This window comes from Dipteris shenzhenensis, chromosome 6 (assembly GCF_047967505.1).
Source record: "Dipteris shenzhenensis isolate YYH24624 ecotype China chromosome 6, Dip_SZ_1.0, whole genome shotgun sequence".
Classification (NCBI taxonomy): Eukaryota; Viridiplantae; Streptophyta; class Polypodiopsida; order Gleicheniales; family Dipteridaceae; genus Dipteris; species Dipteris shenzhenensis.
Window position 1 is genome coordinate 51,050,413 of NC_141601.1, and position 24,660 is coordinate 51,075,072.

The following is a 24,660-nucleotide window of genomic DNA, read 5'->3' on the forward strand; positions in this document are numbered from 1 at the left end:
GATCCATTGAATGGAAGAAAAAGAGAAACTTACAACGAAGAGGGCAATACTGTTTGAATGAAACTGTCTTCATTGTTAATTATTTATTTTTAGAACGATCATTGGTTGAATAAATATGGAAATTTCAGTCGACCTAGGGCTATGCTATTTTTGGCACATAAAAAAGACATTGTCACCGAAGCCATGAATGTTTTGAAGTTTTTTTTCTTGAAAAAGATTACTTCATTAAGTATGAATGAAAACCGCAAGAGCAAGTCTCCCGTACGGCGGCGTGCATGCGCAGGTGACAGCCCTGTTCTTCGATTATCTACAAATCCAAGCCCCCTAGCCTTGACTAGGCCATCCCTTGCGCAGAACAACCAGCCATGCATGGTCTTCATGCTTTTTGACGACACTTGCGCGGCTAGCTATCTCCAAGCGTCGGCAGATTGCAAGGCTCAAGCGCCCTATGCAATACGTGCAAGCTAGCAAGCAATTACCACGAGCAATAATCGATTGCATGGACAGCTACTCTAGCGCCAATTGAATGATGAACATGAGCGCAAGTGCATCGTGGACACAGGTTCGTTAGTGCATGACGATACTAGCCCCTCTTGTTAGTGGATTCACTAGCCCCTTTTGTTCGTATATAGCTCGCTAGCCTTTTGTTTGTTTTTCTATCATGCACCGTTCAACGAACGTTCAACGTTGGTAGAATATCTACGTGCCCCTTTTTGCCATGTGTCGTTGCATTGGAGCCTGGCAGGTAGGTTGCTGCATGCATGATGCTGCTAATTGCCAGCTAGCTAGCTGCTGTGAGCATTCGAAGCAGCTGGCTGGTCATGTTCATTAGTATACTTATTACTTACTACTACATTCACGATTCACAATAAAAAATTTGCTGTCTTGCAAGCTTGAAGCAACATGTAATCAAAGGGATTATTGGTTGTCTCGCAGGTCAAAGACTCGAAGTGTCAGAGGGCTATAGAGTAACCTGTAACCAGTTCCAACTTCTAAGGACTTAGGATAGTATAGCTTAGAGATGGGGCGAGCAAAGGACGCTGTTTGGGAGCAAGTGCATGTGGAGTAACAGTATGGTGCTTCGGGCTCGAAACAATGGAAGTGTAAGCATTGTGGTGGCTCATTTCATGGTAGAGCACCTCGTGTAAGGGCACATCTTCTTGGTATCACTGGAAAGGGTGTCAATCCATGTGTAGAAGTTCCAGATGATGTAATTCTTTCCTTGGGAGGCACACCAGGTGGCCCGTCAAAGAGGGCATGAGTTGAGGCCTCATCAACACTAGTAGGTCCTGGATCTCCTCCCAGGAGTCCCATTATATCTGTGACATTTGGACCCCCTCCTCCACTTTCACCGCCTACACAAGGGGCTTCTTTTTCTATTGGTAGTGCTTCCACTAGACGGGCATCAATGCGAGTTGTGAAGCCTCCAAGGTTTCCAAATTCAACCAGGTTACCACCTAGGCCAGGGACTTTATGAGCCAGTTGGGTGACAACTTTGCTTGCATCTGCTCGTCGGGCAACTCGCAAGCTCTTTTATGAGTGTGACCTTCCTTTAACCTTGCTCGTACTCCAGCTTTTCAAGAGTTTGTTCAGGCAGTGGCCGAGGCTGGCCCTTCATTTAGGGCTCCATCTCTAGAGACTTTACGCACTCGGGAGCTGAAAGCAGAGGTCTTGCAAGTTGAGAAGGAGCTGCAGCCTATTAAGGCATCGTGGGGTAGATACGGGTGCTCCATTTTGTGTGATGGGTGGTCAGATACTAGGAGGCGCCCACTCATTAACATTCTTGTATCATCTTGCGTGGGTACTATGTTTTTGAGATCCATAGATGCATCAAATGAATCTCATACAAGTGAGTACATTTACAGCCACATTAAGAAGGCAGTAGAGGATGTGGGGCCTCAGAATGTAGTACAGGTGGGTATAGATAATGCAAGTAACTGTCAGTGCATGGGTGCGCTACTTGAGAGTGACTATCCGCATATCTTTTGGACTCCCTGTGCTGCACACAGTTTGGATCTTCTTATAGAGGACATAGGGAAGCTTCCTTGGATTTCCTCGATGGTTGACAAGGCACGGAGCATGGTGACTTTCTTGACAAGGAAGCATAGAGCCCTTGCAATTTTTCAGCAGCATAGCTCCCATGAGATTCTAAAGCCCTCAAAGACCGGCTTTGCCTATCTCTTTATAGTCTTGTCATGCTTGGTAAAGTTGAAGCCTAACTTAAGGCGCATGATAGTCAGTGAGGAATGGTTGAGCTGGGATAAGTCCAGCAAACCAAAGGCACATGCCTTTGAGGACATTGTGTTTGATGGTGATTTTTGGCATGCAGCTGAGGAGATTGTGGGGATTGTGCAGCCCCTTTTCAGTACCCTTCGACTTGTTGATAGAGAAGGATGCACAATTGGACTCGTGTATGAGTTCATGGAGAAGGTTGGAGAGGCATTGAAAGGGTGCACATGCCTTGATGCAACAAGGTAAATGCAAATCAGGAATCTTGACTTTTCAATTCACTGTTGGCTGCAATTAATTTTCTTATTTGCAACTTTAAGTCTTTGCATGTATGATGTTACATTTGTATTTAGAATCTAGAATCTAGATTCTAGATTTGCAGCAACCTAAATATATTTCATTTGCACCCTACAAAGAGCAAGAGATTATGGCCTTGTGGGAAAAAAGATGGACATGGTTCCATAGGCCTATTCATGCAGTAGCACACATTTTGCATCCTCTATGGAGGAGGGAGGACCAATCGGATGATGCTGAGTTGACTGCAGGGTGGATAGGTTTCCTTGAACGTGCATATCAACATGCAATATTGCAAGATGCTTTGGAGGACCAACTCCTCTTATTTAGGAACTCCTTTGGGGAGTTTGGCTCAGCTCGTGCATGTCTCTGTGATGCTCAGTTGAGGCCTGTTACCTTGTGGGAGAAGTATGGTCGGGGCATGCCGGAGTTGAAGCGCATTGCCCTCCTAGTCCTTTCACAAGATTGCTCATCTAGCGCCTGTGAAAGGAATTGGAGTGTGTTTTGACTTATACACACTAAAAAAAGGAATAGACTAGGCACTGGACAACTTGACAGGTAATTCATATTCGCATTGATAATTTTGTGTGTGAGCACTCGGCATATTTATTTTCTTTTATATGCACTCAGCACACAGTTCATTATTGGCATTTGAATTATAGTTATGCTACAACCTACATGTATTTACTGTTAATTCATTTGGTGTATGGTAGGCTTGTATATGTCCATGCCAATCTATGACTTATTCGACGAATGAAGACCATTGAAGGTCCACAGGAGGTGGATCCTGATAAGATATGTGTGTAGGTCCCTGAGGATGAAATGCTTCATCCTGTGTAAGAGGATGATGATGCATATGCATTCATTGCTGAGGAGTGGGCATCATTGGCATGTGCCACAGGATCTCAGGCACGCAGACGAGCAGGGAGAACAGAACCAACTTTAATAGCAGTTGCTGCAGAAGAGCAGGAGACCTCTTCATCATCAGAAGAGGATTCATCCACTTCTGCAGATTCTGATGGTGATGATGGGGAGGAGGAGGAGGAGGGGGCTGAGGGCCAGGGAGAAGATGCCCAAGCACCTACAGATCTTGCTGATTAACTTGCTACTTTCTTTCAGATTTCAGTAGAGTTCGAACTTTAGTTTTGTTTGAAATTTAAAGTTGATGCCTTCACTCTTGACTCTTGAGTTATGTAATCTAGGTTCTAGTCTATAGACTAGCAGACTATTTACAAGAGTGAAACTGAGAACTTGATTTATGTCCAGACTCCATGGTTGTGATTCGTGAACTTGTGAAAACTGAAATATGATAAAGTTTAAGGCTTGAGCTTGTAAATTGTAATCTGAAATCTGATTTTTTGCGACGTATCTAGATTCTAGTATCTACTCAACTGAAATCTAAAATTTAAAGGCTTAATTGAGCTTTGTAATCTAGACTCTATTCTAATTTCTAGCATTAGCTGTTATAGGCTTGATTGATAAAGTTGAAAGCTTGATTGAGCTTTCTACTCTGGAGTCTATAATCTATTCTACCATTGGCCATTATAGGCTTTCTGTCAAGTCTTTTTCTATGTTTTTAGCTAGTTTTGCACAGTTTTGGCATACTAAATGTATGCAGGCATAAAATTTATATTTTTTAGACCAAAAAAATACAATCTGGTTTTTTGAAATTTCACCTATTTTTTTGAAACGTTTCAACGTTCTGAAACGTTTCATTGAACTAGGAAGGGAACATCCTAGAGAGAATAAGACTCCACAAAGTGTTGTCATATAATGAAGGTTGAGTCTGAGTCATGTTCCTCGAAAAACACTCGAGGGCTAGTAAGAGATAACCATGCCACTTATCCTCAAGTCTTGAAGAAGGGTGCTCTATGAAATATGCTAAAAATCCTAGCAACACCCTTCCAGTTCGTCCTCTCCTGTCTGCACTCCCAGGGGCAATGCTGAACTGACTTAACTGCTGCGTGGCATTGAGGACAAGTAGGGTCAACCCCGAACCTGGATCTTCACAAGTTCATTGCAATCCCTCCATGCATAGAAAGTGAAAAGAAAAGAGTGATCTTTCTATTCCCGAGGGATTTCCAGAGCCTCCTTCAAAAAGTTTTTTTGGACCTCTGCAGAAATCTGAAAACTATCCCAATGAGGAGCTCTGGAGGGCCTCCAATCTCTACTGCTAAGTTAAAATCTCCTGGCATTTCTGACTGAGGAACGAAAGAAGGGGAGGCTCTTCTTGGTGCCCTTCATCAATCCACTCCCACTCCCCTGGGTCCCATTGCAAGAACCTAATGGGGGAACCACTATATAAATAAAGTCTCGAGGACCCAAGTGCCAGCAGAACGAGGTCAGGATCAAGATACCACTGTGAGTCCTTGCCCCACTCCATGTAACCTGCAATCCTAACAGGCTGAAAGGCAATCTCTAAAAGAATATCATCTGAAGATCTCAGAAGTCTACCTCTTGACTGAACATCAAAGACAAGGGTCTCTTGAAGTGCAATCCGCAAGGTAATAACCTGAAAAACACTCGATAGTGGTGCTTGATGACCCTGCTGGTTACTTCCTACAAGATCTTAGCCAAGGTCTTGACTCTTTGGCTGCGACCCTATTTGGCTGACGTGGTTCTTGACAATCAGACATGTTTTGTCCAAAGAGGACTTCGCATGAAAACCCCCATAGAGTAGAACCGCAACCTCAACTTTCAAACACGTCAAGTTAGCAAGAGGTTTGATACAGACCTCGCGAGCACCTGTTGCATTGGAGTACCATTATAGCACCCTCTCAATGTCAGGCAACATCACATCGCCCTGGGCTTCCTAGTCAGGCCCACATAGAGCTTAGATCACATACCTGAAACAATGGGCAAGCCATGACATGACATGATAAGATGTACCCTTGACTTATAGAGGGCTCTCTTTGAGTCCGTGTTATTCACTCTTAGCTTTCATGTAGCAGTTCATCGACAGTTTTTTCTATGGAGTGGGCTAGACACCTCTAGTTCCCCCCGATGTTTCTCTTGATGGATTTTGGCCCCTTGGTTTCAAACTCCTCACGGCACTCGCTTGGACCAAATAAGTCCCCCAAAAAAAGACTGCCAAACTCTATGAAGAATCCTCATCAGGGTTGAGCCCTTCCCTATGAGGGGGGCCTTTGAGAAGATCTACTGATGAGATTGTTGTTATTGGCCTATCTCCTAGTCATTTCTTCTCCTATGGAGAAAAAGTCTACTATCTCTTGTTGTCCGAGGTTGTTTGGCGTAGTATGCCTCATGGGCCTGGACCTGGGTGGAGTGACCTTGTGTACAAAGAGATTAGCACACTGTTTATTTGGGTAGTCAATGACCAGACTCATGTAAGCAGCCTCCCCATCCAGATGAAGGAAATACTCCTGTAGAAAGCTATCTTGGTTCTTGTCCAACCAAACTGTTTGACTTTGTCAAGGTAGGTGATAATATGGTAAAATATATTTGTGTAGGGGTCTTGTTGCAAACTTTGATAGAATGATATAATGTAGTGTGGATCTCTTCCCACGGATCATGCGAGATTACATCATCATTGTTGTCTCTCAAAGCCCATCCACTCTTCCTCTGTGAGGTCTATGGACCATATCGCCCCTACATAGAAGGTAGCTGGTCTAACTAGAGAGTCAAAGAGAAGAGATTTTGTGTTCACATGCTCGAAGTGTGCTTGGAAGCTTTGTCTCTCTAGTCTCGACAAGGAAGCATGTCCTTTGGTCAATCATGCGTGTGTTGCCGCCGCAAGACTTGTAATAAAGGTGAAGCCTAAGTATACATATGATCTAAGTGTCTCAAGCATCTCCCTTGCAACTGTGAAGCCCTCCTGTTGAACCTGAGCCTAATTAGTGTTGAAGATAATAACCTTTGTTTTACCTAGGTTGACCTTAATATCCTGGCTCTTGTAAGAGGCATGCAAGGATATAAGGTGCCTCTGTAGTCCCATGCCTGTGTTTTTGATATTAGCATTAGATTGATGTGGTATGAGGTGTTGTGCCAAAGTGGGTACGATGCGTTGTGCCAAAGGCGACCCCCGACCTCCCAGTGTGTAGGCTAGCTTGTCTATATATAGCCCAATGTGGGGGAGAGTGGGCATCCTTGCTTCACCCTGATGGTGCTGCTCACTGCCTTGGATACTCCCTCTATGGTGCACACTTTGCCAGTAACCCTCTTATATAAGGCCATGATTGTCCATATAACATTGTGGTCCAAGGGGCGACAATGGACCACACATGTCGACGGTTGATAGCGCTCCATCATAGGTTTTATGCCACCATAGCAGACTCACACATCGACGATCCCCTCTTAGCGTTGACATCCTTGCCAACTCCCATCCTCTCCATGAGCTTGGAGAGTTTCTCCCTATGTATCAATGCAGTTATGATCGTAATTATGTGTTTTCTTTTGTATTCATCATGGGTGTTGATCCTCACTTAGTGGCTCCACCCCTGAGCTCATTGTATGAGTTTCTTGGCTTAGCCCCAAGCTTTGCCGCTCAGCGCAGATCTTAGACAACAGCTCCCTTTTCCATTCCTTAACCCCAAGCTAGGTTGTTGATCCTCGCTTAGTGGCTCCACCCCTGAGCTCATTGTATGAGTTTCTTGGCTTAGCCCCAAGCTTTGCCACTCAGCGCAGATCTTAGACAACAGCTCCCTTTTCCATTCCTTAACCCCAAGCTGGGTTTAAACCTTAGCCCAGCTCGGGAGTTAGTCTCAGCCAGGTTTAGATATGGCTCAAATGGAATGGCCTCACCTCTCTCCGAAATGTCCCTCTATTGTAACCCAAACACTAGCAACTTCTACCAGGAAACCTCTTTATTCCTCATATTATTGGGGTTGATTTGACCGACCCATCCTTGGACAGCACGATCAATTTTATTTCCTACAACAACACGTGAGAGATCTACAATGACAAGTGGATACTCTCACAGCTCGAGGCCCAAGCTCTCGAAGGGCCTGACAAACAAGCTGTGATTATTGAGGTAAAGTAGACATACAAGGCTTCCCCTCCTAACCCTCAATTAGTTTGTACAGTCAAGGATCTTGTACAAGTTGAGGTACAAAATGTTAAAAAGAAGTGATTGTAGAGGTAGACTCAAAGGTAAGCAAGACTGAGATTCAAGCAAAAATCAAGGTGCATGAAGCCAAATGAGATAATACATTGAAGATCAGGATTGGGGGGCTGCCGGAAGGATGGTTTAAGGCTGGGGACTCGTACAGTGAGACTTTAGAAAACATCAAAGCAGCCACTCCTAGCATTAAATGGGTGGGAGACGATGATGATGATTCCTTGACTAATATTTGTGATTCCAATGGACATGCAGTACTCACGCTTAGCTCAAGGGCTCTACGACTCAAGCTCCTACACCAATTATACAAGCTGAAAGGTACTAAGATTTGGACGGTGGAAGAACTCACACGAGCTCAACACAAAAAGCAACTGAACTAGCCAAGGTCAAGGCTGCAAAGAAGGAAGGAAAATGGGCCCTATATTGTGACGGGATAGCCCTCATCAAGGAGTTTAAATCAAAATGAAAAGACTCTTAGTCTTAAACTGATGTATGGCCGATCCTATCTCTTTCATTTGAGTTTACAATTTGGGTAATCTAAATAGCTTGGAGTTGCTTTTGCACTCCTTGGAAGCTGCTTGTGCCCTCCCTAGTCAGATGTATTAGTTTGGGGGTTTTTTGTTGTCCCATAGACTGATGGTTTCCCGTGGACATTAATAATGAACTATCTTGCTTTCTTTCTTTTTCATAGATCCTTTGGTCTCCCGAAGACTTTATATCATAGTCCCGCGAGGGCTTTCGAAGACGTTAATCTCTCTCTCTCTCTCTCTCTCTCTCTCTCTCTCTCTCTCTCAGCCTCTCTCAGCGGCTTAGCCTCTCCACCTCTCTCTCCGTCAGCCCCCGCTCCACCTCCATTAGCCCTCCATCGCTCCCCGCTAGGCCCTTCGCTAGCTCCCTGCTAGCCCTCCGTCAACCTCCGCTCCACCCTCGCTCGTCCTCTTTCGTAGCAGCAGCAGCGGTTCGAGGAGCAGCTCGCCTTCTTTTCACACAACCCTAGGATGGGCTGAACCCCTAGCCCAGCTTAGGGGTTAGCTTCAACAAGGGGGTTTTCTCAGATTGATGCAGGCCAATATGGAGTTTCTCAAGACGAAGTTGTTTGTCTCTACCTTACAGACCCTCGTAGGGCACTTGCTCCCTCTCCTGCATAAGGAAGCGGTCTATGAGACTCATATCCAAGACCCTATCCTATACCATTTGGAACTGTAATGGTACCTTATGGTTAGAACCAGGGAACTTCTCGGAATCCTATATAGGTCACGACACAGTCTTTTATACAGAGACACATCTGTATCCCTCGTCTCATCTCTGTAGGCAGACTCCCATGTATATATCCGCTGACTACTGGAAGTGGGCGCTCTGGACTCTGGGGGAGTTCGTGGTTCAGGTGGAGTTGCAGTCTTTTTTAGATCCACACTTTTGGGGACCATTTCAGTAGAGCAGAGAGATGCAGATTCTAGGTTTCTTTGGATCCGGATTCAGCACATGGATAGCCAGGATCTGCTTGTTGCAGTTTGCTACTTCCCCCGTGAGACCTCCCACTTTGTTAGAGATATCCGAGGTAAGGATGAGACATTTCCATTTGCTGCTCTTTATCAGTCCATTGTTGATATCTCTAGCCACGGAGTTCTCCTAGTGGGGGACTTCAACGCGACGACAAGCGCCCGTCAAGTACTACTCCTTGACTTCAGAGATATTCCACTCTATTGCCAAACATTGACCTTGAGGAGGCAGGTATGCTATGGGTTTTAGCTGACAGACGAGGCCAATTCACATCTTATGGGCATGCCCTATTAGACCTTGGCAGGATGCATGATCTCATTATCTATAATGGTCTTGACAGATGACCCGCTTCAGGTGGTTTCATGTGCTTCCCACATGGGGGAGGCTCCAACATTGTTGATTACATCATGGGATCCCCTGCCTTCACATCTCGCATCACTGACTTCATTGTAGCACCTCTCCCTCCAGCGGCTGATCATACCTATTTTTTCTTTAGCATCTCCACTCCCCTTCGCATAGGACCTTCCACCTCATTGAGTTCTTACTCCACCTACCACGATGTACGCTTTGATCGGGATCACACACCTACTTATTCTGGTCATCTGTACATACTTCTCGCTTATATTGACTTCACACCCCTTTTAGAGGATCGTGCTGCCCTTGTCACCTGCTTGCTACATGAGGCTGTCCTTCACGCTTTCCCCCACACCACCCGCTCCACCCGTCCACCACTTGTAGGCCATCTTCTCCCGGTTCTAGTGATGCCCTATGGGCCCTAGTATGTGCCTTGTAGGCATAGTTATAGGCACTTTACTGTTTTAGTGCCTTTTATGCTACATAGGACATTTAGTCCTATGTGACACGCGAATTCAAAGCGAGACCAACTACTCCGATAGCACTCATCCATAATCCGGTTACTGGCACGAATAACATAAAGAAATGCAACCAACGTTTGTTGGAGAAAGCGACACCGAATATTTGGGACATAGGACATTTAGTCCTATGTGACACCTAGGACTTTTATGCTACATAGGACATTTAGTCCTATGTGACACCTAGGACACTTAGTCCTAGGGTCTACCTTCAAGTACCTTGTACTTTTGTTTCTTTTCAATCTAGTTGACGTGACGGTTTATCACACTCGACTCTTGTACTTGCTCCCACGTGCACCGCACCTACAGTGGTATCAGAGCTAACTGGACTTGTTCCCCTGCCTCCGGATCTGCATTGCTCACAGCCTTCAACAACTCCAGTTGCGCTCCATCCGTACAGTCCGTACGACTGTACAGACGTCCGTATGGATCACGTATAGATCCCGCGTCCTACTTTCCAGCTACGCTCCTTGCTGTTCTGCCTGTCGCATCTTCTTATGTACCTGTGCCGTACAAAGTATCTACGTACAAAGCACCTCCGTCGTACCTACGTTGTACAATAGTACTTGCACAACAGTTGTTCCTTACAGGCGTACTTACAGAAGTACATAGTTCTGTACAATTATACGTACAGGTGTACATGTCTTCCGTATAGGCCACATGCACCATACAGATTCCGTACAAGATACCTACTCTCCGTACGATCTTCCGTACGGGTATATGTATAGATCAGCCGTCATCACCAATCCCGCTGCCAATCCATACGATGATGCAAGCTCTTTTGGACCTTGGATGTATACATGATTTGGTCATCTACAATGGACTAGACTGGTGGCCTGCCTCCTCTGGTTTCACATGTTTTCCACATGGCGGAGGAGCCAGTGTCGTCGACTACATTCTGGGATCTCCTGCTTTAGCCCCACAGATCACTGACTTCCGCATTGCACCCTTACCCCCAGGAGCCGACCACACTTACCTGTTCTTTCATATCCTTGCGCCCCGAGCCCCTTCCAGCCACACCCCGCACTACACTACCTATCATGATATACACTTTGATCATAACCTCTCACTTGATTACTTAGCCCACCTAGCCTCCCTTCTCAGACACATAGACACCATACCCTCTCTAGATCACCGAGCCACCCTTATCACCCACTCTCCGGGTTACACACAGCTTCATCTCCCTCGGTCAGTTTAGGGTTTCGTTACACCGATTACGAGAGCGGACGCGCAGAGGGTATCCCACGAGAGGGCCACCTTTGCCCACTTTGCGACTTGCAGGAGATTGAGTCGGAGGAGCACTTCGCTTTCAGATGACCTATCTATTATGCCATTCGAGGCCGGTACCACTGCCTCTTTCGTGACGGATTTGGCCCCCTCCCACACATGCTGCAGTTCTTGGATCAGTGATGCCTAGCCGCTTTCTTACATGAGATGACTCGCCACCGAGATACCTCTCTCTGAGCACCGCGACACGCGCAGCACACACAGCGGCCCATCATTGATTTCTTTCAGTCACACGATACCTCTCCTCAGTCTAGCCGACGACGCGGACGTGAGAGCCAGAGCCACGACAGCTGTGCCAGCGGACAGACTCACACATCCGGGTCCATGACATCTCGTCTCTGCTCTCTGCCCGTCCCACGGGGGTTACCGTTGCCCTCATCCACAGGGCCACCCGCTGCCCCCGACGATCGAGCTCGACTAGGCCGCGTGACGTCAGAGGCCAATCATCTATCGCAGGTTTTTTTCCGGCCTCCCATTTCACGGCCCCTCTATGATTGGTCTCTGACGATCACCACCTGCACATATATATTGTATCTCCCCCCTCTTCCCCATTTTTGGTGCCCCCTCTCCTTTTTTGTATCATCTGGAGGTAGACACATATTTTTTGTATCAGGACTAGACACACCGTCCTTCAGAACCTCTTTTTTGTAGAAACGGTTGGCTGGCCCGTTTTGAGACCGCCACCGTTATGCTCATTGTATCGGTTATCTTTAGTCTCATAGACCTTCACGGTCTCCCGAAGACTTTAATAAACTTTCTTTCTTTCTTTCTTTCTTTCTAAGGTTTCAAGGTTATTGAAGTCCTCTCTTACAATCCAAGAATCCATCTCTGGCAATAAGTCTGTCAAAGAGCTCCAAAAAGCGGCTCTCCGTCTGAGGTCGGTCGGGGCATAGATATTGAGGATGCCGATATGGGATCCCTCAATATTCAAGCCCACCCAAAGCGCTCGTCCTGGGATTAGGGTGCCAAAACCACACACATGCTGAACTAGAGAAGCGTTGATGGAGGAACAGACACCCCCGCTCCTCCCCTGCTCGCCAATCGAAGGCTCCCAGTAGGTGTGGGAGCGTCCTGTGAGGACCTTCCCACAATTACTGGTCTGAGAAGCCAAAAGCTTGTGTTCCTGCAATAGGAGCACATCTACCCTTCCCACCAAGGCTGGCTGGAGCTCCTGTCTGAGCACCATCTTCCTGGGGCCGCGGGTTCTTGATGAGTGGAACCCATTGACGTTCCAAGAGATAATGCATATACTCATGAAGAGGAGAGATGGGCCACAAACAGCTGTCTGCTTGCGGTTGATGTTGAGGTGGTCGGAGGATGTCCAGTGTGCAGACGAAGGTGCTTCTGTGAGGGTTTCGAAGGAGAGGCTGGATCATCGGACCCATCCTCTAAAACCTTTAACAGAGGGGAGAGGCCCTTTGTCTCATGGTGGTAAGCTCTCTCTAACCAACTCGACGCCTCTGCCAGGGAAATACTGTAGAAGCCCGCTACCTCTGAGGTCCTCCACGGGCGGAGCCCTTCCGCGTAGACCCACTCCAGAGGCAGTCGAATAATGACCAAAAGGCAGAATCGTTTGGCGCTGTGGCGCCATCTCAGACGAACGTCACCCTTCTTCCACTGCTGCTGAAGAAGCTCCGCAGCTCTGCTACCGATCCAGTCCTGCACCTGCTCCTGGGACTGATCTCGAATCGTCTCCCAAACATTTTTATTCGTCCATTGCTCATTCCTGTCACTGGTGATAGTGAAGGAATAGCTAGGACCATCGTGAGAGGCAAGGACAGACACCTTACCCTCCGCCCCCTTACGGAGGAAGAAGATGCTGATGTCTAGGCATGCAGGGAAGGAGCCAATACCTGCTGCATCGAAATGATCCCAAGGTCGTGCTCGGTAAAACTCCAAAGGTAGAGCTCTAGGAGTAGCCCTTGGGTGTGGGGACGAGGATGAGGAGTTTGAATCAGAGAGAGGGGTGCTGGCTGTCGAACAAGCTGGAGTAGTACTGGCCATATGCGGGGAAGGGCCTCTCCCCTCCGTCGGGGCAGGAGGGATAGGCGCGGGGGAGGTCTATGCTGGTTTCGGGGCCGCAGGTGGCGCAGGCGGAGAGGGGGATTCCCTCTGGATCATGCTCGAGGGAGAGAGGGGAGCAGAAACCACCGGTGCTGGGGGGGATCCTGGAGGGGGTGGAGGTAGGGGGGTCGAGGAGGGGGGAGGGGAGGGAGGGCGGGGTGAAGGATGAGGGGGAGGTTGGCTGATCTTCTCCTTCCCTTTCTCCTTCCCCTTACCGGGCTGTTGCTGATTGATGACCACAGGGGGAGGCTCTTGCTGTAGATGGGAAGGCTTTTTTGGTCCTGCTTTGTTTCCTTTCCGTTTTCTTTTGACCTCAGTCCAGCCTTTCCCTTCGGGAGGGGGTGTCGATGCCTGGCGGGGGGGATCCTGAGTTTCTTGGATGGGGGCCTTCTGAGGTTCTGTCCTCGTGAAGCGAGGGCAGGAGCGCGCCTGGTGCCCGAAGCCGTGGCATCTTAGACACTGATCTGGGCGACCAGTGACCATAATGCACTGTGTCACCACATCTGTGTCCGTCTCAATCTCAAAGTCCGAGGGGATACTCTGCGGATCTAGGACTGCCACTTTGACACGTGGCACCCCTTGGGCTGCCGCCGCATCAACGAAGGTGTCCTGCATGGGCTTTGCGCATGGCGAGGAGGTCCTAGCACAGTTGTTCAACCGGGTGTGCCACGGCTTTCCACTGGCTTGAAAAGCACTACCACTATTTTAGCGATAGACAAGGCTGGAGACCCTATGGAGACTGGGAACTACTGTACCCTCATGATTGGCCACACTCTGGCCAAGATTTATGGATCAGTTTTAGAGAGCGAGGAGGGAGCTCAACAGTCATACAGAGGCTCGGCACTAGGGCAGACATGATTCCGGAGACAACATTCAACACTAGATCACATTTTCACTCTCAGGGCTATCATTAAGGAGGCGAGGTCCAGACATCAGAAGGTCTGCACATGCTTTGTAGACTTTGAGAAGGCTTTTGACACTGTCCCATGATCCCGCATGATCAGGAGGCTACAGAGCTACAGATTTCAGAGACATTGATATGGGTGATGAGCCTGTATGAGTCAGTCAGAGGCAGAGTTCGTGCCCCAGGTGGCCTATCCGATTGGGTCGAGAGTACGATTGGAGTGAAGTAGGGCTGTCTCCTCTCACCGATCCTCTTTGGGCTCTACTTTGATAAGAGCACGCACTTCATAGACCGCCTAGGAGGCGAAGGATCACCACTGGCCGACCTCATGATACAGATACTGCTATACGCTGACGACATAGTCCTTATCTTATCCTCAGCGGAGGGACTATAGAAACATTGGGAGGCCCTAGAAGTATTCTGTAGAGAGAGAGACCTGACAGTCCACTTTGACCAAGGTTATGGTCTTCAACACCTCACATGCAGTGCTCTGTGGACTTAGCTTCACTTATCGAGACGAGTCAGTGGAGATAGTGCAGTCCTACACCTATTTGGGAGCAGTCTTCATAGGGACCCTTTTCACTATTACTCATGCAACCCATGCACGACTCACACAGGGGCGAGGTCCTCTAGCCAATGCCTCTGCCTATTCCACCAAGACTCATTCATGATCATGCGGACAAATTTGATAGACTTTTCTTGGTCTCTATCATCCCAATCTTCCCACTCCCGAGACACAATCGTGCACAACAATCCCTGGCGCACTCACGCGAGGCTCTCCATCACTATGAACATGTAAGCAAATCTTGTGGCTGGAGGTTTCAGTAGCTCAAGGTCACTGCAAGCCCGATAGATGCTGAGGACTTTGGGTCTCTTTGTGACAAACTTCACGATACTGCGGGGTCTGGTGAAGATGGCATCAATCCAAGGTGTCTTCCTTAGGTCCTGGATCAAAAGATCAAGGCAATGTGAGGTATGTGGTGTCCACAAAATCTTAGGGAACTTGTCTTCTAGCGTGGCACCCATTGACACACAATTGGTGCCATGGTCTGTCACCACCTGCACCACATTCTTAGCACCTCCAAAACGACTGTCCCCATATGCTCCAACCTTGTAATGAGTGTACCTGCAGTGGAAGCGTCTATGGCTCTCAAGAACATAGTCCCCTTGCAAGAAGACACTAAAATATTATACACATTCCTCTTGCGTTTATTTGACCATCCATCACATAAGATTCTGCATCCATATTTTTTCCGAGTCTCTTTCAAGGGCTTCATTTGGTCTTGCACACATTCCCTTTGTCTTCTTAGCTCTCTTGTGCGCAAGGCCTCATATGTAGGCCCTTCCCATTTATACCTGAAGGAGATGGAGAGAGTGAGAGCTAGAGAGAGTGAGAGAGTCGAAAGCTTGGAAGCTGTAGTTGCAAAATAGAGTGTGAAAGAGTACAACACAAAGTAGAGTTGATAAGGTTTTGTCATAGTGACAAAACCTTAGTAGTCACTAACCATAGTTAGTGAACTAACTGCAGTTAGGGGGAAAAACCTCTAAATGAGGGAAAAGTGCCCCTAACTAACTTATTATATTACATTGGTCACTGCTGAATTATATCTATAATTCCAACACCCCCCTGCAGTGCCAATGTCATGTACAAGGCTGATCAATCACCAAACGGATATAAGTTCAGGGCACTGCGAAATGCCTCGAACTTCTCACGTGGTAGTGCTTTGGTGAAAATATCTGCAACGTTGTCATGTGTGGACACAAAGATCATACTGATCTCTCCTGCATGCAACTTCTCTCTGACGTAGTGATAGTGAACCTCAATGTGCTTCGTGCGAGCATGAAACACTGGATTCTTTGCCACTGCAATGGCACTCTGACTATCAGTGAGAATTGGAGAAGGACCCTCCAAAGACAGATGAAGATCAGCAAATAAACGTCTCAGCCAGACACATTCAACTGTTGCTGTGAAAGCTGCCCTGTACTCAGCTTCACATGATGAGGTAGCCACTGTAGATTGTGTCTTGCTCAGCCATGAAATGCAAGATTTTCCCAAAAAGAAACAATTGCCACTAGTGGACTGCCTAGTGTCATAATCACCAGCCCAATCTGAATCACTGTAGGCATGCATCTGCAAGTCACCCCCCCTGGGAAATAGTAAGCCAAAAGACTTGGTGCCTTGCAAATAACGGAAGATGCGCTTAACTGCCTGCCAATGCATAGTTTTGGGGCTGTGCATGTACCTGCTCACCTGAGATACTGCAAACTGAATATCAGGCCTAGTATTGCAGAGATATATGAGGCATCCAACAGCTTGACTGTAAAGTGTGGCATCAACTGATTCTCCTGCATCATGCATTGTGAGTTTCAGCCCCGGTTCCATAGGAGTAGATATGGGCTTACACTCTTGCATGTTAAATCTGTCCAAAAGTTTCTGAACATACTTGGACTGAGACATAACAGTGCCACGTCTCTCATGAGAGAACTGGATCCCCAAATAAAAGTGAAGCAGCCCCAAATCTGACATATCAAAGTGGGTCTGCAAATCAGTTTTGAAATCTGCAATTTTGTCGTCATTGGACCCTGTGAGCAGTAAGTCATCAACATAAAGAAGGATGACTAATATTTCCCCCCCATCCATCTTGATGTAGAGGGTGCTCTCAGTAGGACTATTGTGCAGCCCCTTGCTGGTCAAAAAGGCATGTATCTTGGCATACCATGCACGAGGGGCCTGTTTCAGCCCATATAAAGCTTTATTAAGCTTGCAGACTTGAAGTGCATTTGCTGTAATTCCAAAACCCGGTAATTTCTTCTTCTTCTTTCTTCTCTGCAGGACACCTCTAGGGCTTGTAGATGTCTCTGCAATCCCTCTGTTGAGGATGATATGAGGACTATGTCGTTTGCATATAGTACTATCTGCATCATTAAGTCAGCCAATAGTGATTGCTCGCCCCTGAGGCTCTCTATAAAAGATGTGATCTCAATAATGTAGAGCCTGAAGAGAGGCGGTGAGAGGGGACATCCTTGCTTCACCCCAATCATGCTCTCAACCCCATCCGATAGGCCTCTTGGGGCGCAGACTTTCATTCTGACGGACTCGTGGTAGAGGCCCATCTTTCCCCAAATCATAATCTCTTGAATCTGCATCTCGTGTAGCCTTCTGATCAGGCAGGATCGTGGAACAGTGTCGAAGGCCTTCCGAAAGTCTACAAAGCCAGCGTAAGCTTTCTAACGTCTCGACCTCACCTCCTCAATGATAGCCCTCAAGGTGAAGATGTGGTCTAGGGTAGAGCGTTTTCTCTGAAATCTTGCCTGCCTTAGTGCCCGCTGCCCACGAGCCTCTGTGTGGCTGCCGCTGATCTCTCTCTCTAGTACCGATCCATAAATCTTGGCCAAAAGTGTGCCCAAAGTGTTTCCATTAGGTCCCCTGCTTCGTGTATCGTTACAATGGTCAGTCTTCGTGAGATCCGCTCTGCCTCAGCTGATGTTAGATGGCCTAAGGCTAGAGAGAGAGAGAGAGAGAGAGAGAGAGAGAGAGAGAGAGAGAGATGATATGATAGTATTTAAGTCCTCTTGATACCCTCAAGATCTGAGGGACTGGTGACCACTATTAACTGATAGTGGTCTTCTACATCCAGTGAAAAAAAGTCTTTACAAACTTACTATGATGTGAGTACTTGCATGGCCACCCAAACAACTTTGTTGCGGTGTTTCAAGACTTCCTTTAGGTAGCTTCCAAGCTGTTGGGCTGGCCATTCTAGTAGATTTTTCAGGTTACCTCTAATGCTACTGTTCTCTTGTCTTATGTGTGCATAGGTTCAGCATTTTCGGAACACGTGTTGCTCATCTTCTACCTCCCGCATGAGACAGATTTTACAGATTCTTTCCTCTCTTGGGATCTTGGGTCTTGCCCACCTACCCTTCTCCCATCTAGCTCATGTGAGCTGGTTCTTATTTTGTAGCTTCCAAGCTGTTGGGCTGGCTGTTCTAGTAGATTTTTCCGGTTACCTCTACAGCTACTGTTCTTTTGTCTTGTGTGTGCATAGGTTCAGCATTTTCGGAGCACGTATGCCTCATCTTCTACCTCCCCCATGGTGCAGATTTTACAGATTCTTTCCTCTCTTGGGATCATGGGTCGTGCCCACCTACTCTCTACTCCAGCTCATGTGAGCTGGTTCTTGTTTGGCAGATTAAATGCCTTTTGAATATTGATATGTCATCCCCAAGATATTTTATGTGTGTCCATCGGGTTAATTTTCCTCTTGTAAAACTGCATTTTTTGTTCCTGGGTCTAGCCATAATTTCTATAGCATTTTCTGCATTACTAATTCTATGTTTTCACTTGAGCTTTTGGTATATCAGTACCCTTTATACCCTATAGCTCCATGCATTCCTCCCCGTCTCTGTACTAGCCAGTGGTGTTTGTGGCATCCATTGTTTTATGTGGTGTCCGACTTGCATCCATCTTCCTAAGCTTGTTGAGGTACCCCATGTATTTGCATAACTATTATCCCTCGAGTGCTATCATACTGGTCTCAGCCAGATGGATGGGATATGGTGTCTGTGCCTTAACGCCTTGTTCTCATATGAAAGCATTTTTGCACTCTTTCTATTCTTTTCGAATATGCTCTAGAGAGCCCGGGTGCCTAGGTTGGGCATCTATAGAGAACCACAGTTTGCACTTGTTCACGGCATGAGGCGGCTTGGCATTATGACAATACAATGAGGACTCGCTTGGATGGTATGAGAGAATGTTGGTCCCAAAGCCAATCTCTTGCCAGACATGCGTCTCTGGAGGATGGGCTTTGGATCGTGTGCTTTTAAGGACAAACTCAACTTGGCCTCTTCTTATATGAAAAACTCTTTATTTGGAGAATGGCTCTTATGAGTCTAGGTCTGTGTCTATTGATCTTTGTTACAAGGAGAGCAATAGAGTCTTGTTCTGGGTAAGCAATGATCAGACTCATGTCTAGAATGAAATACGATGTCGTACGAGTGATGGTATTGGTCTTGGTTCTGATAGTATCTGGGCATCTCATCAATACATGGTCCTCTAAGGCCATTTCATGCATGTCACCTAGAGTGCACAACCACAAGTCACAGCGGTGTATATTGCCTGAACCTCGTGCCTTGCCTTGTTCTGAAATCAGTGACATGATGTTCAGAGTTGGCTCATGGCTAGCTGTACTAGTGTGAGGTGGATCTGCAGGTGTCTGAATGAGACTATCATGAGTTAGGTGGAGAAGTGCTCTCTATGGATTGCCATTTTGATGGCATATGGTTGTGATGGGGATACCCAAGGTCATTGAATGTACAGCTGCCATAGAATGTCTGCATTGAACTTGTGGATGTCCTATGGGCATCCAGGGGTACTAGTATGGGCACAGGTGATCAATGGGTATGCTATGAGAGTGAAATCATCTCGTGGCACTTGGAAACTGAAAACCTTGTTTTAATGAAGATTATGAAAACATGATAGGGATGATGAGAAGCTAGATACTTTAAGCTAACCTGATATTTCAAAAACGACATTTAATTCAGTGCTATATATGGGTTTGTGATTAAACCCAGACACAACCGTAGAAGCTAGTCACGTCTCGTTTGGAAACACAATAATAATAACACAACCTCTCGTTTGAGAAATAGGGTCAATGACCTACCTAAATGCCCCCAAATGAGGAGAGCTCCGGGGATTGACACCTCAGCATGTATATGGGTAGATGAACCTGTAGGTGGAAGGGGTGAGTCTGCCATGTGGGCAGCAACATGGATGCCACATGGAATTCAAACCATAGTCCTTGGTAGTGTTTATTTGGGGCAGAAGACTGCGACAATACCTGGTCAGCAAGTACAGAGAGTACTGTAGTGGTTCATCTGGTACAGGAGCTGGTACAGCAGTAGGGAGTGGAAGATTGACAGCAGGTACAGGTCGAAGCAGAGGAAGTTTGACAGCAGGCCAGGCCCAGCAAAGGGGCCTGGCAAAATGCCTATTTATATTTGCAGGACAGCAGAATACCTGCCAGGTCGGCAGGTGGGGCAGTGCCAGTCTATCAGATCTGAGGCGGCCGCTTTGTCTGGTCTGGGTTGGTCAGTTTGTCTGGTTTGGGTTGGTTAGATCAGGGGCTACATAAAGCCCTTACTTGGAGTCATTTCATGCATTCACTGGTGGCAGAACTGAGCATCTCCAACACACTCTAGCATGCAGAGTAGCACCTTACTGCTGGAGAGTATTGTGGAGTAGCACCTTGCTGCTGGAGAGTGTTGTGGAGTACAGGAATGGAGCAGCAAGCATAGAGACCTACATCAGCACAGAGTTTTCTTGTAGGGCAGAAGTGGAGAATGTCTGCAGCATGCTTACACACTGTAGGAGAGCATAAGGGTGCAGCAAAGCGAGCTTTGACTATAGTAGACCTTCAGAGCAGATTTTTGAGCCTTCAGCAACTACGTAAGCCTACTACAGAGGGGTCTGGCAGAGAGGCGTTTCCTAGAGAGGGTGCAGCACAACAGAGCCCTGTTTTGGTACCTTACCTCAGGGGTTGTTTCCAGAGGTGTTGGTACATATGTGGGCAAGTTTTTGTACTTAAGATTCATCTAGCCCTCTTAGATTTAAGAAAAGCACATGTATATGAGTTATGTTCTGCATTAGTATCTGGAGATCTCGGGTTGCATCTTCTGTTGCAGAGTAGTGTTGCCCTTAAGGAAGAAACCTACCTCTACTTTTCTAACATCTTGGTACATTCCCTAAGGAAGCACTGGATTTCTGGGCTTCCTATTGTTTAAGCAAGTTTGGAGTTTCCTTTTTGTTACTCTTTTTCCACTCTTTTTTGGGTGTGGGGAAGTGGGAGACTGCTTTTGGAAAGTCTGAATTGTAATTTGTGTTTGTGGTTGTGAAATTTGAATGAAGGGCTTTGTTGGAGGCTACTGACAAGAGATCACTGGTGCTCTCATCTTCTTCCGAGCTGGATGGTGTGCTGAATCAGGCTGACAGTTCTGTTGATCTAAAGGTCACGAAAGATGTTGTTAGGGATGCTACATGGCGCTCCTTGCAAGAATATCTTGTAAGTAGTCTTTACAATTTGGGTTGGTCTTCGTCATGGCTTCTCTAAACTTTTCTCGATGCTCTAGAGAGAAGGGTTTATGATTGTTACATGTTGTTTCTGTCTCAAGGACTTGTCTATTCGTTTGGCAATTTATGAATGTAGAGATGTAGGTACCGTGAAAGTCCTCAGACTTTTATTGCCTATGATGGTCTTTGCTCTTGTGGACATAGGATGATATATTCACCAACCTTATTGATGTATTTGTTCACTCACCAGATTGGGATGATCTCTTAAATTGTGAGATTGACATAGCTGAATTCTGCATAAGAAAAGAGTTTAGGAGATTTGCATCTCTGCTGCTAGTATTTGCAAAGTGGGAAAACTGTATAAGATAAAGTCATTCTTTAAGTACTCTCGGTATAGCCTAAATGCATTTTTTACCCTTTCTTTATGGAATTGTTCATGTTTGCACCAACGATTTGGAGTTTGCCTCCGTAAGTAGTGACAATTTGCTTCATCTTCAGCTAATTAAATGCCAATAGGACAGCTTGCAGTTGTACAAAGCAGCATTGGTTTTCAGAAACGTACATATGTCTTAGTATGGACAATGGTTACGAAAGTGTGATTATTGGTGCACTAAGTTTTGTTAGTTACCTATCAGAGTGTTTAGAACTAAGAATTTGAACAGCAGACAAAGGGAAAGGTGGAACAGTAGGTCTTCTCAAATAAGAAGACAAATGATGTAGCGTACAATCTGCTATAAAGCTCCTCTGTCACTGTTTCGGTGGTAGTACACATCACAGGCAAACTGCAAAACATAACTCCAATCGATGTACAGAGTTTTCTTCTTGCCAGCGTTTCTGTTTTTATGATTGTTTTAGTACTATTTTGATATAATTTAGCAGTGCTTTGTTTTTCATCTTGAAGTGGGACTAGTTGTGATTGAGTTTGTTTGTGCTCTGAATATTCACAGGAATGTTTTCCTGCACATTTTGTATGAGAAACCAAAGCATAGGAAAGCTTATGCTGATTGCTTCTTGGTCACTAGTAAGGTATTTGAAAGTTTTCTGATTCTGTGACTATTGTTTGAACTTTGTAATCTTGTATAGAAGTGGTATGAATTTGATGGGGTGATTTTCATTAGAAGTACAAAATCATACTTTTCTATGTGCAAGTTCCCTTTGCAAATTTATTAGTTAGGGATCACACATTAATTTTATGCTTTTAGGTGTAGACTTGTGTACCACAGGCTTTTCTAATTGTGTGTTAGATTCATTGGTTGTTTTAAGTGGAGAGCTGAATTACAATGTTTAAACCTCTCATCCACCTTGAGTGCATAATGATAGTAGTTCCTAGGCCCTACACATAATGAGGGACTGTTAAAAATTAAAACATTAATAGGAAGTCAATTTAAGGGTCCAATATAAGCGATGATACATTTATGCAGAGGTGAGTGGTCTGCATGGATTTCCAACCTGATGAGAATTAATGGCTCCATGAACCATACTCGGGGAAAAGGGAGCTCAAATTGCTGATTCTGGCCATGTGACCTCAACATTATATATATGCCAATGCGCATATCAGTTGCTATTGTGTCCATAGGACTTCGTGTGTTGGGGGAAATGCAATGAGGCAGATCTGAGGCCATGAAATGGATATTGCTGCTTGAAAGTGTTAAACCATGAGTCTAATGTAGGCTAGATGGGCACTAAGATTGTCGGCCTCATTCACGTGTCATAAGATGTTGATGCCACATGGTTCTTTTGTTGTTCTAAGTCTTCAAAATTTTATCATTATCTTGAATTATATGTATGGCTGGTTGTGAATGATTATCATGAAGTCCATTTCTAATTTTTTGTTAATTGTGTGATAAATATGATTATACTTCTCAAGTCAAAGAATTTTTTTCAATTCTGAGTTATTGAAGTCGATCTGGAAAATAGTTTATGCTGTGCACTGTTGAGTGATCTTCTTTTGCATACACAACCATATCTCAAAGCTCCATCGTTTTCATACGCGTCTCTCTTCTCTCCAAAATTTCATCAAGGTTTTTATGCATGTGTTTTTCCACAATTTCTTTTGCTTGTGAGGTTTAAATAATTTAAATTCCTCCGCGAAATTTGATACCTTTGGCTTTTGCATAAATCCTTTGGCTTTTGGATCAGTGATGAGGACACTCCAGGATGGGGAGTTGACATTGGCTTTTCTTGGATTCAGAGGGGTGTTCCTGTCATATATTTGGGATGCCAGGTAGGATTGGGCATCTCTCCAACACAGGAGTTTGCCCCAGTACTGGAGAGTATAAGGAAAAATCTCATTTTTTGGAGCTCAGCCAAACTCGACCTTGCATCTAGAGTTGTGGTAGTGATCCAGGTTCTTTTGGCCACCGCCTGGTTTGTGTGTTCTTGCTAGTGCCGGTCTAGGGATTGCATCACTTAGCTCATTAGACCAGTTAGGAATTTTTATGGAGTGGACTTGATGGCACGGCAGATGTTGCAACGAGGGTGGCCTGGGAGACAATTATTCTCCCCACATGTGAAGGGGGCCTTAATATCATTGACCCGGACTTGCAGTGCAGGGCATTGCTTTGTAAGGTGGTGGTGAGGGGACTCATGCTTGGGCAAGAACCTTGGAAGGATTTCTTTTTTGGACGCATTTAGGCTTGCACACCTATCTTGGGAGATGATTGGGTGGACAGCCCTCGCTGGATTTTTACTTCCGTCCCTCTCGGATCTCCTGCCTCTCCTCTCATGACTGCCATCTTGAAAGTTGGGAGAGCTTCAGGAACACTCTTCGAAGGGTTCCATTCTCTATCCTCGAAGAGATTGATAGGCAGCCGATCATTTGGAACGATAGTATAGTTGATGAGCATGGCAGACCACTGGGCACTTCCCATTACATGCAGTGGTCTAGATGGGAGAGAGGCCCCGCCTACACAGTAGGCACTTGGAAGATATTTATCATACTACCTGAGGATCAAAGATTACAGTTTGTGAGTCACCTTAGAGGGGTAGCACACAAGATTCAGCAGATAGATGCAGCCATCCCGGTGGAATGGACAGTTGAGATGCCTATTACTTCCACCACTTGGATGGGAGCTTTTTTAAGGACAGTTCCTCTACAGGTGATCGCTCTTCGAGGTCTCAGGGAAGATGCATTGGTCTTTGACGTTGGGGATGGAGGTATACTCTCTAGATCCACGGATGATATTCTTCTAGAGGTTGCCTTTCAGCCTGTCAGGATTGCTGGTTTTGTGGACCATGGAGCAGGCTTGCAGTGGTACTTAGACCCCGACCCTTTGCTCTTGGCCCTATCAGGTGTACCTATCAGGTGCTTGTAGTGGGACCTAGGAGAGTAGGAGTGGATAGAGATTATGGGCATTGAGAGAGGGGG

At 46.1% G+C, this 24,660-nt stretch overlaps 1 protein-coding gene and 1 pseudogene across 2 annotated transcripts in view; both read left to right on the forward strand.

Annotated features, from left to right (window-relative positions):
• The window catches only part of SAR1 (SUPPRESSOR OF AUXIN RESISTANCE1), a 171,878-nt gene that overhangs the window by 123,857 nt on the left and 23,361 nt on the right, over nt 1–24,660 (forward strand). For both annotated transcript variants that reach the window (XM_087375403.1, XM_087375404.1), the window contains exon 23: nt 21,132–21,285. In XM_087375403.1, coding sequence (XP_087231529.1) covers nt 21,132–21,285 — 154 coding nt within the window. The remainder of the gene's footprint in view (nt 1–21,131; nt 21,286–24,660) is intronic.
• On the forward strand, nt 719–3,624 carry LOC147901306 (uncharacterized; annotated as a pseudogene).